Source organism: Trichoderma virens (assembly GCF_000170995.1).
Source record: "Trichoderma virens Gv29-8 chromosome Unknown TRIVIscaffold_91, whole genome shotgun sequence".
In the NCBI taxonomy this organism is placed as follows: Eukaryota; Fungi; Ascomycota; class Sordariomycetes; order Hypocreales; family Hypocreaceae; genus Trichoderma; species Trichoderma virens.
The window spans coordinates 903,137-919,090 of record NW_014013658.1 but is presented as its reverse complement, the minus strand read 5'-3'; the positions used below and the strand labels follow the sequence as shown (position 1 = coordinate 919,090).

At 49.2% G+C, this 15,954-nt stretch overlaps 5 protein-coding genes across 5 annotated transcripts; 1 reads left to right on the top strand and 4 right to left on the bottom strand.

Annotated features, from left to right (window-relative positions):
* Positions 1–954: 954 nt before the first annotated feature.
* TRIVIDRAFT_164287 (uncharacterized protein) lies at positions 955–1,901 on the bottom strand (the record flags this gene model as incomplete). The annotated part of the gene is made up of 3 exons (XM_014094789.1): positions 955–1,307; positions 1,368–1,514; positions 1,589–1,901. The coding sequence occupies 3 exons, from the start codon at positions 1,899–1,901 to the stop codon at positions 955–957; spliced, it is 813 nt and encodes a 270-aa protein (XP_013950264.1).
* Positions 1,902–4,246: 2,345 nt separating this feature from the next.
* On the bottom strand, positions 4,247–6,149 carry TRIVIDRAFT_195940 (uncharacterized protein; the record flags this gene model as incomplete). Its single annotated transcript, XM_014094788.1, has 2 exons — positions 4,247–5,853; positions 6,092–6,149. The coding sequence occupies 2 exons, from the start codon at positions 6,147–6,149 to the stop codon at positions 4,247–4,249; spliced, it is 1,665 nt and encodes a 554-aa protein (XP_013950263.1).
* A 2,033-nt stretch (positions 6,150–8,182) lies between these two features.
* TRIVIDRAFT_4563 (uncharacterized protein) lies at positions 8,183–9,346 on the bottom strand (the record flags this gene model as incomplete). The annotated part of the gene is made up of 1 exon (XM_014094515.1): positions 8,183–9,346. A coding segment is annotated over one exon (1,164 nt), but the record flags the coding sequence as incomplete, so codon positions are not given.
* A 975-nt stretch (positions 9,347–10,321) lies between these two features.
* Positions 10,322–11,323, top strand: TRIVIDRAFT_87505 (uncharacterized protein; the record flags this gene model as incomplete). The annotated part of the gene is made up of 3 exons (XM_014094787.1): positions 10,322–10,406; positions 10,589–10,984; positions 11,081–11,323. The coding sequence occupies 3 exons, from the start codon at positions 10,401–10,403 to the stop codon at positions 11,255–11,257; spliced, it is 579 nt and encodes a 192-aa protein (XP_013950262.1).
* TRIVIDRAFT_87506 (uncharacterized protein) lies at positions 11,285–13,262 on the bottom strand (the record flags this gene model as incomplete). The annotated part of the gene is made up of 2 exons (XM_014094786.1): positions 11,285–13,087; positions 13,152–13,262. The coding sequence occupies 2 exons, from the start codon at positions 13,238–13,240 to the stop codon at positions 11,446–11,448; spliced, it is 1,731 nt and encodes a 576-aa protein (XP_013950261.1).
* Between the last annotated feature and the right edge of the window lie 2,692 nt (positions 13,263–15,954).

The window sequence follows — 15,954 nt, the reverse complement described above, 5'->3', positions numbered from 1 at the left end:
GGGACTGCAGATATTGACAAACAAAGACGCTCTGGATGGGATTACTTGGAGGCAATGGCAAGTTGCCCACACCAGATTGAATAGGAAGCACCAAGAAGTCTCAGCAAGCAATATTTATGCATAATTTCAGAATTTTTACGCGAATCAAGCCTGGTAATTACAGATGCACCCATTAAACAGCTGAGTTACATCGACGCAAGAAAGATTGCGCTCGAGAACCACGACAGAGCTAGTAGAATCAGCAGGCTGGGAGGTCCCTTGTGGACGGCCGAGTTTGATCCTTGTCGCAACGCATTGCCTTTAATGCCGCCGAGATTGCATAGGACAAGTTAACGGCGGTGTCTACTATAATCAGAACGGCGCATGACACCTGGCTCTAGCACTATGTCCCAACAATGGCAGCCTTCCATGCACTCCGTCGAAAGGGCTAAACTACAATTACACTGACGCCAGAAATATTGCACTGGATCCTAGTGTCCAAAATTGTGAGGATAAAATCGTGAATTATCTGCAGATCACTACATAATTGGCCAACCCGGAAGGCCTTTGCAGGTCGCGTATCGCTCAGTCGAATAGTGAACTATATTTGGGCTATTAAATTCATGCTAACTATATGGTAGCATAACAAATGTGATCTTTAATACCTACTACTACTGCTATCTTCTTCTAGTATCTACTTCTATCGGTATCTCCTCTGATATCTAATTCGAGCAAGTACAGGCAGTCGGTGATATGCGCCTTGTTAGGTGCTACCTGTACCTAATTTAGTCCATAGGATCTTGGACAGCCAAATTGGTGTCCTGGATGCAACTTCATTGTAATAAACCATAATCTGATTACATCTTTTCCAAAGCAACCAGTTATTGAGTAATCCCTAATTGCATAAACACCATAAGAACCGCAGCGTATCTAATCTATTAGCTGTTTACTTTGATCAGCGCCAAATAGTTCAACTTACCCTGCTGTTGCTCCCAAGGCTTCGAAGGGTTTCGCCACCATACCAAAGGATAAGACAAGCAGGAACACGATGATAAAGACAGTTATAACAATGAGCTTCACTTGAAGGCTTTCTGTTGATTGAAGGATCCATATGGGCGTCACAAGCATAGCAAGACCAATTATTGTGGTGGTGAGAGAAACAAAGAGATCCAAGCGTCTTTCGGAAAAGTAAATAACATCTCCTACGGCATCTTCCGACCCCTGCCCTCGCTTCATCTTCCAGAGATCCATTGTGCGAAATAGACGTGAGCTGTCGATAACGCGGCGTAGCGGAGGCTTTTCCTTTTGAACCACGCAGATGAGATCGTCTTCAGTTCGTGTCTTCCGGGTGGCTTCTGTCTCCTTGCCATTACCATTGAGAGGTCCACGAATCCCGCCATGGTACAGGTATTGCAGTTCATCCTCCCAGATAGCAACATTTGCGTGATTCAAATGCCGACGGAGAATATTTTTGATGTCCTGCTTAGGGGCTGGTTTATATTTTCGTATAGCGGATTGCTGCAACAGAAGTTCATCTGTAAATACTGGTGAATATAAAAGCAACACTGTCAAACAATCAAGCTCTTTTCCTTAGGCTGGATAAACGCACTATATTTTCGCAATTTTTCCTCAATACTAGACAAGAGCCTTTCTCGCTTCTCATCTCCTTCGAACCGTCCGTTGTGAACGCCTTCGCTTTCATACTTATCATCTAATTCATTTAGCTGTCGCTCAAGCGTTACCAGCTGGTTTTGAAGGGACAAAGCTACTCGAACATTCAGCACTGAGAAACGGCGAAGGAGAAACAAGTCATCGTCAGAGGAAATGAATTTCGAATATCCACGATAGCCGACGTATCTCCACGGCTCTAACAAACGACTGGGTTGAGCGCCGCCCCCCACTGGTGCTGTAGTTCCACTCATGTTACTGATTCCCGAAGTTGAGGAATGCGGAGATGACTGCTCTTCCATATTTCAGCCCTGACGTTTTCCAATTGCTATAGGTGGTGTTCGTTACGGATGTGACGAGCAGCGAGTTGAAGCGAGTGGAGCGTATGATATATTTATTAGTATTTGTAATTTTTTCTTTTTGGTTTAAATTTTTGACTACTGAAACCGTATGTAATTTAGACGGCTTATCAGTAATTCATTCCTTGAATATTACACGGAATCCTTACCGGAGTTGCATCCTTGCAGAGCCTCGTGACGTGCACAAATGGTTGCATATGCAGCCGACACTTCAGCAAATGGCAGCCTATCATTGTGATCACGCTCTATCTTGTTGTAGCACATTGTGTCTGATTAATCTATTCTTCAATATCTAGTGCAACCCTCTGTCCAAGGTGATTGGCTTATCTTCATGCGGCTGGGAATGATGTTCCTTGGCGAGGCTCTGGCTTTTGGCAAGGGTTCAGCTGAACCCCGAGTTACATATGAGGCAGAGATAGCATTACCGGTAGAATACGACGGGTGAAGGGCTTAAATAACAACCCTTTTCCTAGAATCGATGTGATTTGTTAGGCAAATAATCTCTAAATCTTAGCATCCCCTATCGGTTAATAAATCCCACTTATAGTTATACCCTTCAAATGGCCAATCTTGACGAGCCTCCTACCGAATCCCGGTGGCAGGTAGTGATCGAACCTTGCGCAGCATATGTTCCACTAAATCCGGCAAGGTCCCAACAGATTGCTGAGAGTGGGCTACTGCCACCAGGGATCGGCACACAGGCTGATGCCGTTTATAAAGGCACAGTTTCACCAACTGTTATTCAAGCGAAGGTAGATTCCGGAGAAAGTGGTGGAAAGGGTTTTACGACATGGATTTTAAGCTTTCTTCAACTACCATGCCTGGCCCCCCGGAAACAAAAACCAAACAATGAAGGAGTCGGTGGAACATCAAATGGAAAAGAAAAATGATATAAAAGAGAAATTAAGCCACAAGAAGCCACAAAAATACAACAACAACATCAACAACAGAGGAAAAAAAAGGAGAGGAACTTATGCATAAATGGAGGAGAAAAGAACTTAACGAAGAGAAGAGGAATAGGGGGAAGATAAGTGATTCTAGGGAAGATGTTTTTCATGATTTGATGTAAAGTTTGGCATGCATCGCCAATCAAGATGTTTGAAGAAAACGGGAGATGCTGAGAAACACAGAGGTGTAAAGAGAATTGTCTTCATAACACCGTTTTGTTACTTTATCACGAAGTAAATGTAAAGCTGCGAACAGAGCGCTTTCTCAAATGAATCCTATAAGTATTATCACTTTATTACTCAGGAGTATTTTACCTGAGGCAGCAAAGGTCTGGAAGACAAGACTTTATTAAATGCACAAACATTGGAGTTGCTAGCTACAATACTAAGATGGACATACAACATCTCAATGACTACATGTACAGTATGAAGCGTGCTATATAAAGACGCAGAACAAACATCTGCAATATCCCTGGTTCTCAAATACCTGGTATTACCATTTGGTTTCTTCTAAGATTTGCTATTAGTGCTACCTAAAACCTTTCGTAGCAAATAGATTCCGATAGGCACTTCTTCCCCATTTGACAAACAACATGATTCGAGTTACGGATGCTAGATAGCTAAATTGTAGTGTCAGAGAATCATGAAATAATATTGACACTAGAATCAGTGGCCACTTAGCACCCAAAGTTGGCTATCTAGCATTCCGTGTCTCCAAGTTTAAATATACCTACCTACCTACCCAGTCGGTCGTGATGATAGCAGATACTAGAAGTATATAGCAAATTAGCAGACACCGGAAGAAAGTAGCGATACTAGAAGAAAATAGCGATACTAGAAGAAAGTAGCGATACTAGAAGAAAGTAGCGATACTAGACGAAAGTAGAGATACTAGACGAAAGTAGAGATACTAGACGAAAGTAGAGATACTAGAAGAAAGTAGAGATACTAGAAGAAAGTAGAGATACTAGAAGAAATTAGCGATACTAGTAGATACTGCGTGCTTGTATAATAAATACAACATTAAAAAAGGCCTCTCCTCTGCATCTTGTCACAACACCTGACGTAGTCACTGGACTGTTGGACAACCAACTTGGGGCGCTGAGTAATAGCGCATCCCTTAGTAGATAAAATATCACAGAAAGTTACATTCCCAAAAACAAAGATGCAATTGTCATTTTTTCCTCATTCAGTCATTAAACCATGAATTCATAAGAAACTATTCCCCTAATACCCCCATATCCATCCCTCGCTCATCCCAAACTCCCAAACGCCATTATCCATCACCGTTTTTTACACTCGCAAGACCGCCTTGTTCTTGACGATCCACTGGTAGCTATCGTCACGGAAATCATCAGCCAACAGACTATTCGAGTCCGCAGTCTCGAACCACATGAGCTGGTGGTTGTCAGTCCACTTGGGCCATTTAGAGTACCCCTTCACACCAACATTCGGATCGAGGTTATAGAAGAAGTTAAAAAAGTACGTCCGCGTGCTCCGCATAGCGTTGTTGGGAAGCAGGCCGTAAAACACCTGCAGAATGTCCGAAGCGTGGAAAGTTCCCAAGAACGGAGTGCCGTAGTCGTAAGATGAGAGATAAGACCAGATGGGCACGTTGGGGTTGACCTGAGAGGCCACAGTGAGTTCCATTCGCCGGGTGAGGGTGAAGACAAGATCACCAAGGAGCGCTGCTGTGCGCTTGAACCCCGGGTAGAGATCGTTGAAGATGCTCGTGCGGAAGGGGCTGCCGCTGGAGATGGCAGTGTCATATGTGTTAACCAGCTGTGTCAGTTGAGTCTTTGTGGCGTTGAAAAACATGTACTGGGACAGCCAATTGACAAGACTCGACGTGCTGGTCACATCAGTCTGGAAGATAGAAAACAAGGTGCCCTCGTCTTCTTGATCACCCACAATCATGGGCACGGCATAGTATTTTCCTTGCTCCCAAAGGACCTCAGGGCTATCCTGGAGAACGACGCCATCTGGCCTAGGTAGGTAAGAAAGCCCGAGAGAGCTGTAGGAGAAGATGCTTGGTACCGAGTTGACAGCGTTAAGGAACGTGTTGTAAGGGAGCTTGCGAAGGCACGCCAAAGTGTCAGCCGAGCCGCTGCAACCGGCCTTGCTAACAACATTGTTATACACTGCCTGAGCCTTGGGAGAATCGATGCGCTCGGCAGGCGCAGCGGTTCCAGAGTTCATGATGGCACCACGGAATAGAGGCTTGTTGTTGTATGTGGCATTGCCTCCATAGAGGAGCATCTGGTCGAAGACGGACATGGCGCCGGCAGACTCTCCCCAGATGGTGACTTTGTCTGGATCACCACCAAAGGCTGCAATGTTATCCGCCACCCACTGAAGGCCCATACGCTGGTCCAAGAGTCCCAAGTTCGCGCTGCCGTTCCTGAGAACCTCAGCTCCAGGAAGGAAGCCAAAGCCAGCAACACGGTAGTTGACAGCCACATAGATGAAAGGCTGTCCTTGGGCAACGGCACTAGTGAGAAGGCTAGAGCCATCATAGGTGACGGTGGCACCAAGCTGGAAACCTCCACCGTATATCCAAAAGGCAACTGGCAGCTTGTCGCCAGCCTTAGTCCCCTTGGGTCGCTGAACAGAAATGTTCAAGCAATCTTCCTGGCCGGTGATGGGCTGCAGGAAGGGAAACTGCAGGAAACTTGACAGAAGCTGCATAATAAGGCTCGATGAGCCTGTGGAAATGAACATTTGAGGGCAAGCGGGAGGAAGCAAAGGAGTAGTGAAAGTCCCCAGGTTTTTGGATAGCTTCTGGGGAGGAGCGAGCCTCAAGTTGCCAGTTGGCGGGTCTGCAAAAGGGATTCCGTTGAAGGTGTCAATGCCCGCAAGAGAATTACCGACGATGGTGCCAGAGGCAATCTGTACGGTAACTGGAGATCGAGCCTCGATGTTCTCAATCTTCTCTGGAGTTGGGGCTGCTACAGCCAAGGAAGAGAAGCCCAAGAGGGCTGGAAGAGTTCTTGACAGCTTCATGTTGAAGGCTCAACGAACTGCTGCAGATATGAAAGAGATGTGCGAGGTGATGGGCTTGGAAAACAACAAGACAGCAGACAACTCAAGGGATTTTGAATCGTTTATATAGCCCAGCTGTGTACGAGTACGACTTACTCATTCCACAAACCTCGTTGCGGGGAATTGCGAGGCCAGCCCACAGAGAGTCAGCCATCTTGGCATTCTCAGAATTCTTAGTATCGGCTGCCCTTCTATTCTCTGGATAGTCTGAATGCGAGCGCATAAACATCTCCACCCATCCAGCAACTATGGGAGACAAACACGACTTGGCAAATGGGATTGTACTACTCTCTAACTAGCCGACACCGAATGCATCGGCTCGTGGGTTGAAAGAGGAAAGGTCATAGGCCATCACACTGGGAATAAGCCGTCGCCTCCAAGCCAAGTCGGAGAGAAGGGAGGGCTGCACAGCATTTTTTGTCTTAGAAAACAAAGACGGAGCAACCGAAACGGGCCTTCTAGTCTCATTGCCGCGCACTGATGGTCCCGTGCCGTTCAGGTGGAGTCTTGTCAAAAGCATCCGCAGTGATCTAGTCGCCGCTTCGGCCGTGTTGCTGATTCTGTGAACTATGAATTATGCTTCGCACCCCGCCTTTGACAGGTAAATACTCTTATGAGCTGCCTAGAAGAGCGAAGAATCTTTTAGGTTGAGTCCATTCCCGTGTGGGGGAAGAGAAATGCGGGGTGGAATTGTAACGCTGACAGGGGTGGCCATTGGAGCTTAGGTTGACGGAGCTGAGCTGTGAAGTGTCGAGAACTCCTCAAATAGTTGAGACCACATGAAAGAAAAAGCATCGACAAAGCTCAAAAGACACCAAAGACAAGCATCAATAAGGTTGGGAGCCGAGGTCAATCTGTCTGGGGTGGCACACCTAGTCCTATTGGGGGTGGACAGTCAGCTCAGGCACGAGATGGCAGATGCGGAGTCGAACTACTGACCATGCTATTGGACGTCATACCGGGACTGAAGCTATCGTTTTGTCATGATCGACAGATGCTATTGGCAGCTTTGGGACGTGCAGATGCAGCCGCATGGCGATGCCGCAAGCCACGGGCGCCAAGCTTGGCGGAAAGTCCAGGCCCTGCTGATCTGATCCTTATAGCAGTTGCTGAGTTCTGTCAGTTTTCGGTAACTTATTCTAACTAATTCACATGTTTGCCGGCTTACTGTGTATGGGTAGTGATGCTTAGTAGCTGAGGGGTGAGAAGGATGAGGTGGGAAAGGATGAAGTGGAACAGAAGAACGGAGACGCCAAGATTATCTGGCACGAGGTCACATGTCTGCTTACCTCGAGAGGAAGATATACGAACACGGAAGCCTAGAGATCACAGTAAATGCCCTCAACTCTGATATTATGAAATGTAAGGGAGACAGACGCCACGATATTACGTTGTTGGCTGCACTCATATTGCGTGCAGCGGGTACAATCTCCGAGAGGCTGTCTTGCGGCATCCGTTATGTTGCATCCGATGTCATCCGATGGTGCTTCAGTTCCACAAGAAGTGCCGTGGCACATAGTGGCTAGGTATAATTCATTGTGTAGTATAAGATGAGATGCTTAGAAGTGAAAACTTGCTCAAAGGATGCATCGCTATCTTGCCAAGCTAGAGTCATGGAATATTAAATTGGCCATGTTATTTCGAGCGTCGCTGCATCTGGCCTATACTATCTAAAGCTACCTATTCGTCTGTGATATCAGTGCGTATCTTACAAAACCAAAGAAAAGACAAGAAGAGCAAAAGCGCTGTCATTATACGGCTTGCCATAAATGGACAAGCCCATCTGTTCCTCGGCTTGAATCCGAGAACGAAACAAAGTGTCTCGTGAAACACCACCAATCCATTTCGATAGACCTGACTTGTGCCTGCGCCATCCTGTCTTTGTGTAAACCCCCCTCCGTTCTACCAATTATGTTGAATCATGCATCTTCATTAAACCCCTCCCCCCAACGCCAAAGGCCACGTCCGTGCGTCGCCGAGTACGAGTATGAGTTTCTTTAGCTTTCATACCACAACGCTGACACGATTTCCTTCCCCGCTTAAACACCGCTTCTTGTCTGCTATACCAGATTCATCTTCGTCCGATTCTTCCTCCAGGCTTTCTATTGTTGGAGGAGTTCCTCGCTTCCGCTTGATATTGGCGCCTCTGGCTTCTGATTCTGTAGGTTTCGACTGTGAGGCAGGGCTGTCATCTTCCCATGTCTCCATATACTCTGGGTCAAACGAGCCCACAATGTCATCTCCTAGGGCTTTGCCCAGCCGTTCCCGCAGTCCCAGGATGGGCCAAATGGGGACACGGGTAAGCTCAATCTTCATTCCCGCAATTTTGCCATCCTCATCGCATGGGGCACTGGATGGGTCATAGAATCGGTCGAGGAATTTGGCCGTTACATAACCCGTGTAAACCAGGAATTCGCAAGTCTCAGTATCATGACTCAGAATCCTCATCTTGACATCTTGGAAGTCGGGTCTGCGAGACTCGTTTTTTCGTGGGGGCCAATACGTCTCTCTTGCGAACAATTGCGCCGGCGCATTGTAGAAATGCCGCTGGGCCATGGCTAAGAAGATGCCGACAAAATGTGGATCTTGATCAGCATTTGCCGGGAGAAGACGCTTCCCCCGAAGCTGTTGTAGTCGTTGCACAGGGATATTCGGGTTGTTGTCCGGACCGATAGCTACACGAAATATATTTTGGCGTATGGATGCCAGCTGATTCTTCCCTATGTAGCACAGCATCGGCAAATTTGCCGTAGAGTGAGGTGTCGATAACGAGGAGCCATAAGATTCAGCAGGGCGGGTTGCTATTGTTGCGACGGAGCTCTGTGATGACAAGGCTGAAGGATTTGGCGGGAAGTTCCACAAGGCCTGTACTCTAACGGCGTCAAAATAGACTTTGTCACCATAATACAGGTTGAGTTCCGGGAACAGCTGCGGTTTCGCAAAGGCTGCTGGCCAAAGTGTCGTCAAGACAGCCTTGACGGCTGTGGATGTCGGCTTAGGCAGCGCTGAAGATGGTAGGAGGATCTCTGTCAGCGCATCGCTCAGCTTGGTGATGGTGCACGACGGTCGCATATGGCCCTGTGTTGGCGGAGAGCCCGGCAGGGTGCATGGCCGCGGTGTGTCGCAGACCGGCAGCTCACAGAAACGGACTCCGAGCAGGCTAGCGTGGAGATCCGTCCAACCGATGGGTCGCAAGAAGAGTGAGGTCCCAGCATTTTGGCGGAGGATGTCACGCAGCGAGCCCTTCTTCGGGCGGCGAATTCGGCCTGTGCGCTTAGCTGGACGAGGCCGCGGCGACGGTGATGGTGCCGGCTTAGGTCTCTGTGTTGTCGGCGGAGTTGTTTCAGGCGACTCCGTCACTCTCTCGTTGTCCTCTCTGGAGCTGGATGAGGGCGGCATGGAGGGGCTGCTGGATGGAGTCATGTCGTCCACAAGAGCACGCAACTTGGCCACGATGGCGCTTTGAAGAAACATGGAGCTGCGAAGAAGCATTAGTCGGAGATGCACGCGAGTCGTGACTGTTTTTAGTACATAGACATGATGGACGGGTGAGGTCGCTGGGTTCTCAGATGAGCATCTCTCAGTGCGTGAATCACAACTTACCGTGCGTTCCTCCAAATAGGTGAGTCCCTCCCCCGCGGTGACGCGACCAAAAAAAAAAAAAAAAAAAACGCTGCACGCCTATTCCCTGCTTAATTCCCCCGCAAACTTTGCTTTTTCTCTCCAAATACCCGGATTTGCTAGTGGACAGCCACCAAACGCAAAGTAGACCGGGATGAGGAGGAATTTGGAGATGAGGAGGACCAAGCCCGTAGTTGCTGTAGTCTCTGCAGTCTCTGCGTGCAGGGAGGATCAAACAAACAGGCACAAGAAAATAAAAAAATCGAGAGCGAGGGAGAGAAGACGTGAAAGGGAGTCTTGCACGATGAATCCGGTCTGAGCAAAACGTGAGACAAGTCCTGAAGGAGATTCTGCAAGACACGCGCCGCGCGGGCAATTAATATGTATTGACTGCGTTAGGCCGCAACAAAGGCCCCCCATTTGCACGGCCAGAGTCAGCCGAGCGCGTCCTGGCAGGGCGTAGGCGGCGCGAGCAGTGAGCGAATTCACGTGATCTAGGCAGCCGGCGGTTGAGTGGCGGTGCTAGCGTGTTTTGCTTTGTTGTTTGCCTGGCTGTGGCACAGGACAGGTGGCAAAGGCGTTGTGCTTACTTCAGCAGTCGCCTTACCTCAGCACACGGGGGCTGCTCTGCTACAGTGCTCCTAGCTTGCTGTCCCCACATTGGCTTGCCCAGGTTGACGACAGCTTCCGGCCTCTTAGGAGCAGCCCCGCCAACCAGCGCAGACCATCTCGTGCTTCACTTGACGCCTCATCTCATCGCAGCGTCGAGCCATTGCTGTTCAAGATGCCGGTACGTCCATTGCCCTGCGAATCCTCGTCGACGCAGCCCCGAGCCCGTCTCCCGGCCTCGTCCCGGAGCTGTCGCCGGCTCTCCTGTTCCCGATGACCTCTGGCCTATCATCGACGGCCCCGAGACGCTCCCGACTCTTGAGCAGCTCGCATTGAAATCCTGCTAATTCGCCATGACCACAGGCCTACAACTCCGACTTCAACTCCGACCCCAACCCTCCTCGCCTCATCGGCAACTTCCCCCTCCTCCCCCTCCGCACAAAGACGCGCGGTCCCGCCTACGTCCTGCCCTTCCCGTCACCGCCGCTGCCCGCCCACGAGTCTCCCGAAATCGAGAGCGAGAGCTATGACATCCTGGACGAGGTCCTCCGCCTGTTCCGCGCAAACACCTTCTTCCGCAACTTCGAGATCAAGGGTCCCGCTGACCGCCTGCTCGTCTATGGAATCTGGTTTGTGAGCGACTGCCTGCAGAAGATTAAGCCCAATGCCAGCGCTCGCGATGCCGGCAAGGAGGTCAACAATTTGGCGCTGGATCTCAACTTTGCTATTCCCGGAGACCCAGGATTCCCCCTGAACCAGGTTTGTCTTCCCAGCGCTCAATCCCATGGAAGATTTCGATAGATACAACGGAGCCGTCGAGATTCCAGGAGCTAACGTGTTATCCCAACTCCCTAGATGTACGAACCCCCTCGAGACAGGCAGGACGCAGAGCAGCTCAAGCTGTACATGGCACAAGTCCGACAGGAGCTTGCATCCCGGTTACTGGCTAGAGTGTACGAGGAGGATGAGTCCAAGCCCAGCAAGTGGTGGTTGAGCTTCACGAAGAGAAAGTTCATGGGCAAGTCGTTGTAAGACAAGAGGAGTTGCTTGGTGGCATTTAGACGGACAATATACTATTTTACTGCAACTTGAGAGAGCATTGATCGCAGCTGGCTCTAAATATTTATCCATCGTCAAGGACCTCATGTGTGTCAGCGCCCAAAGGGTATTCTTATACCATAAGCCTCTTAGTTTCTATTACAACCCGCCATACGTAGCCATCATCCAGTCTTGGGCTTCTTTCTCTGGAACTTGCCCCTAGCCATTATACTACCCTCCGCAGGGATTGCCCTCCACCCCGTAAACACAAAGCCGCTCGCCCCGCCCCTCTCCGTCATGAACGGATGCGTCCGGCCAGGCAAAACCTGCCACCTCCTTGCCCGGCTCGTCTGCACCTGCGCACCGATTAGCAGCGCCGGGTTAATTGGGAAATCCGGCGTCCCAGCCCAGTTCTCCAGCTCCGTTGTCGTCTTACCCTCTGCCTCAGCTGGCGGATTCGATACCCAGGCGCCACGTCGGCTAATGCTGAAGCAGTCCGCTAGCTGAGTCAGGGGTTCGATTGTCGGTGAGTAGATGGCCACGGGTGCGCCACCGGCAAGGAGTGGGAGTGCATGGCGGAGCACTGAGATGGGATCCATGGTGCTGGCCACAGCAAGGCCGGAGAAGCCACCTGCTCTAGTAGCATCGACAATTTGGCGAGTGCGAGCCCATCGCCGACGCTTACGGTGGTAATTTGCACGCCGGTTAGTCTTCCAGGAAGCGAGAACCTCGGAGTCTACTTCTGGTGCTGGCTCTGCATATGTAGGGTCTGCCTCTGGATCCAGCAGCTGTAACCAGGAGATTGGTAGCAAGTTTGTGAATAGCGGATGGTAGGGATATGGAGGGTTGGGGTCGCTGAAGTCGTAGTCAAAGTGGCGGAGGAGAGAGAGGTTGGGCTGTGAGTTGGCATGAATGAGGGTAATGCTGTTTGTAAGGGCGTAGTGGTCGTCCAGGTCATCTTTTCGGGGCCGCTTGGGTCTATTTCGTTGTGCCTTGGCAGTCGCGGGAAGATCTGACGACTCAGCCGCTGCTGTGCCCGCCTCATCGATGCTGGGTTGCAGCTCTGAGTTTTGCTCCTGCTGAGCGGCATCTGTTGATGTGCTCTCTTCTTCTGGAGCTTCTGCGTGCAATAATCCCATTCTCTCAGCCATGGCTGCGACCAACAGGCCTCCTGTATCATCAACGGCCAGCCATCGCCCTCCATGAGGAGTTTGTGCACCCTCAATTGGCAGGCCACCAAAGTGTACATCAGCCCAGCATCCCAGCAAGCCAATCATTTCCTGGCGCATCTCCATGACTTTGCTGGCGTCTCTCTCGACCAGCATCCACTGTCCAAGCTGTGCCACATCCAGAGGCAGAACAGTAAAGCGCCGCATGTACTTTTTCTCCTTGAGGAGCTTGTACTTGGCCAGAGAATATGCTGTCTTCTGGTCAATCGCCGTATGAGAGAGCATAAGCTTGGCGATCAACTCTTTGCCTGCCGAAGCACCCTCCTTCTTCAGCTGGTCGATCTCAGCCATTGTGAGCGTCTGGCGAGCAGATTCGTCAATGACCTCGCGGTTCGACCGTGCGACAACCTTGCCGCTCTCGTCGACAAGCGTGAGCTCCTCTCCATTTGCCGGCTCAATGACGTCGTCTCCTTCGGCGGACTCGGTAGCGCTCACATCGGCGAGCTTGTCGGCATTGAGTTCTGTGCCAGGAACGACTCGTAATCGGGGAAAGCTTTCACCTTCTCGCTTATCTTGAATCTCGTAGGTGAGATGGTAGGGCCGCTCGATTATGAGATTGCTCGGAAACGAGCCATATTTGCCTAGAGAAATGGTTCTGGAATGCTGTCAGTCGCACACCACCAAGAGCTGCGAAGGAAAGATAGAGAATAGAGACTGACGTATTGGGAACAACCTGAAGGACACGCGTCACTTCGCTCGGTAATCTGATGGCAACCCATCCATTGGGCTGCACTGTATTCCTCGACATTTCGGCAAGGCTGAAGCGGAAACTGCAAATGTTGCGGAAACTTGGATCATGGCAGAAAAAAAAAAATAATTAAAGCGCCGGACTTGATCTCGGTGAGCCCCGCGCCCCACCGTGGCCCGACTCACCGCGGTGGGTCATGTCGGAAGTCTGGATACCAATTCACAACACCCACTCGGTGATGGAGATTTCAGTGAATAAATACGCCTGTGCCTGTTTGACTATATTGAATTGGGCATCGCATCCTGATTATTGGCAGCCCTGGAGCTGTATCAAAGCAGAACGACGTCTTTTTTTTTTTTTTTTTCCAACGGGTCATGAACTACATAATTAGAGGACACATCGTCCAGCTAAACGGTATTATTCCATTGTCAATATAGTCAGAGGGATAAAAAAACAAGTAGAAAAATGAGTCGCCTCTTCATAGTTGGTAACATTCCATCTTAATTCTCACAAATCCAAACATATTGCAGCAAACTGTCGCAAACGAAAAACAACTCATTGCCTATTAAGCTTACCCAAGAACTTGCAGACGGTTCCATTGGACCAGCCAGGTCTCATGATTTCCGTTCATAGATCTCTACCCTATATCTACTGCTAAGCAGTATGTAGATAGAGTTTCAAATATCTTGTATTTTAAAAGCTTTCGTCTGCCATTCTGTGTCCCCAATTGAAGAGAACACCGCATGGGGGCTGCATATACAACCTCTTAGCTATCTAGGTACGCACTTACTCAATACTAGATGCTCTAGAAAGGCAATGGCAGCATATGGTAGAAACAGGTAGCGAGAGTAGCGGATAGTTGAAAATTCAGGTGTGCAAGAGGAGCTTCCTCTGCATCTCGCCATGACATTCATCACTGTATTCGCGAAGCGTTGATGGACAAGTTGGGTTGCTGGGTTCCCACTTTCTATTTTTACTATCTCCTCTTTCATATTGTGTGGCAAGCATATTGAGTAATCATTTTTTGACAGGCCTAAAAATATTCAGATCGTATAGCCTTTCGTTCGTCGTCCGCTGTTGGGCACTATCGTATCGCAAAGCAAAGGTTTAGGTTCGCGTGATCGTTTCTCAGTCATGAAAATGATGAGACGAGAGCTCAGCTTCAGGACCTTATTGTAAAACTATCACTTAAAGCTGCCGATATTAGAATTTCAGAGTGTCAAATACTTCAGCCTTCAACGTTTTGGGGGATGTGAGTGGAAATAGCAACGCCGCATCGCATGATGTCTCATCGATGATGGGAAATGATGGGAGCGCCATTCTTTTGGTGGTAGATGTTCCAACCTTGGAGTATTACAGAAGGAAAACCACTCCACCGTAATCGAAACTCGATTGAGAGCTTTTTTTTTTTTTTTTGTGTATTGTCCCCTTATTCTCTCGGCTGTGCCATGGAAAAGTGAGCGAACTCTTAGACGCTTTCAGCCGAATGCGATACCAACAGCCTGATCAACTGTCATCATTTGTTTTCCCAACTCGTAAGCGCCAGTGGAAGAACGATGAGGCAATAGCTAGATCAGATGGTCAAGTTAGTCAATTCGAGATGTAAATCTCCCGCCGGTATCCAACGTGGTTCATTCGCGTTGAGAGAAGCTGGCAAACTTTTGTCAAGGACACCATGCTCGACCAGAATATCCAGTAGCTTAGCTTGCAAATAGTTGATAAAGCCATGGTATACATCTGAAGAATCTAGCCATGGAGTCAAGGTTATTCGACGACGCCTAATTCTACTTCATGGTCAACTCAGTCTACCAGAAGAGTTTCTAGCAGCGTAAGAGAGTGGATGCGTAGTATGTAAGAATCACGGAGGCTTAAAGAAAATATGAAGCATCGTTGGATTGATTCCCCCTAAAGTTGTATTTATCCGACGAGATAATTCGCGTATTAATTGGTCTGATGACATGCTGTCACACAGAGACTTGTCGTCCGCTATTCGGTGAAGCCAAATGGAGGTTCAGGAGATTGGAATCAACATCTTAGTATTCAATAAAATATTGTGGAGGAAATTAGAGCGTCGGAATACGATACACGGCACCTATGTTAGAGCGAAATAGGGCTCGATGACTAACAGGCAGCAACAATAATGCCAAGCCCAGAGTCTCGACCCAAGATAGCCGACGGGAGAATGAGAAGCGGCAGCTAGATGCACCACGCGATCATATCATCCGATCTCAAGATATCTAGCGTTTGCGCCTCATTCTTGAGCTGTTCAGCTATACGCAGAGTAACCCATCCCTGGGGATCCGGAATGCAGTAGAACGATGCGATAGTCGCTCTCAACATGTGGGCGAGGCTGAATGAAGCTTCTCCTTTTGGCTATGATTGGAGCAAATATTGGTGCAGTCCACTTCGCACATGTGATCTAGTCAAGCATCAATGGTCGACCGCCGCGTGTCGATTACGTTGAAGAGCCAAGACCGTCCATTAATAGCATCTCGATTCTTGATATCTAAAAGCGCCACGCCTTGCGGCAGCTTGACGCAGGGCTTCACCAATTTAGCCAGTAGTCCGGGGCCCCGGAGCCGTGACCTGCTTCTGGGGCTGAAAAAGCTGGAGCTGCTGGAGCTGGAGTTGGAGATCTGGGGAAGTGAAACTTGAAGCCGACGGGAGCTTTCTTAGGTGGGTGGTGTAGAGACGTCAAGTCCGGCCGCAGATTAAATAGCCGAAAAGCCTCTGACGGAGGGCCAACAAACAGCCGTAAAGGAGAAGACGGCGTG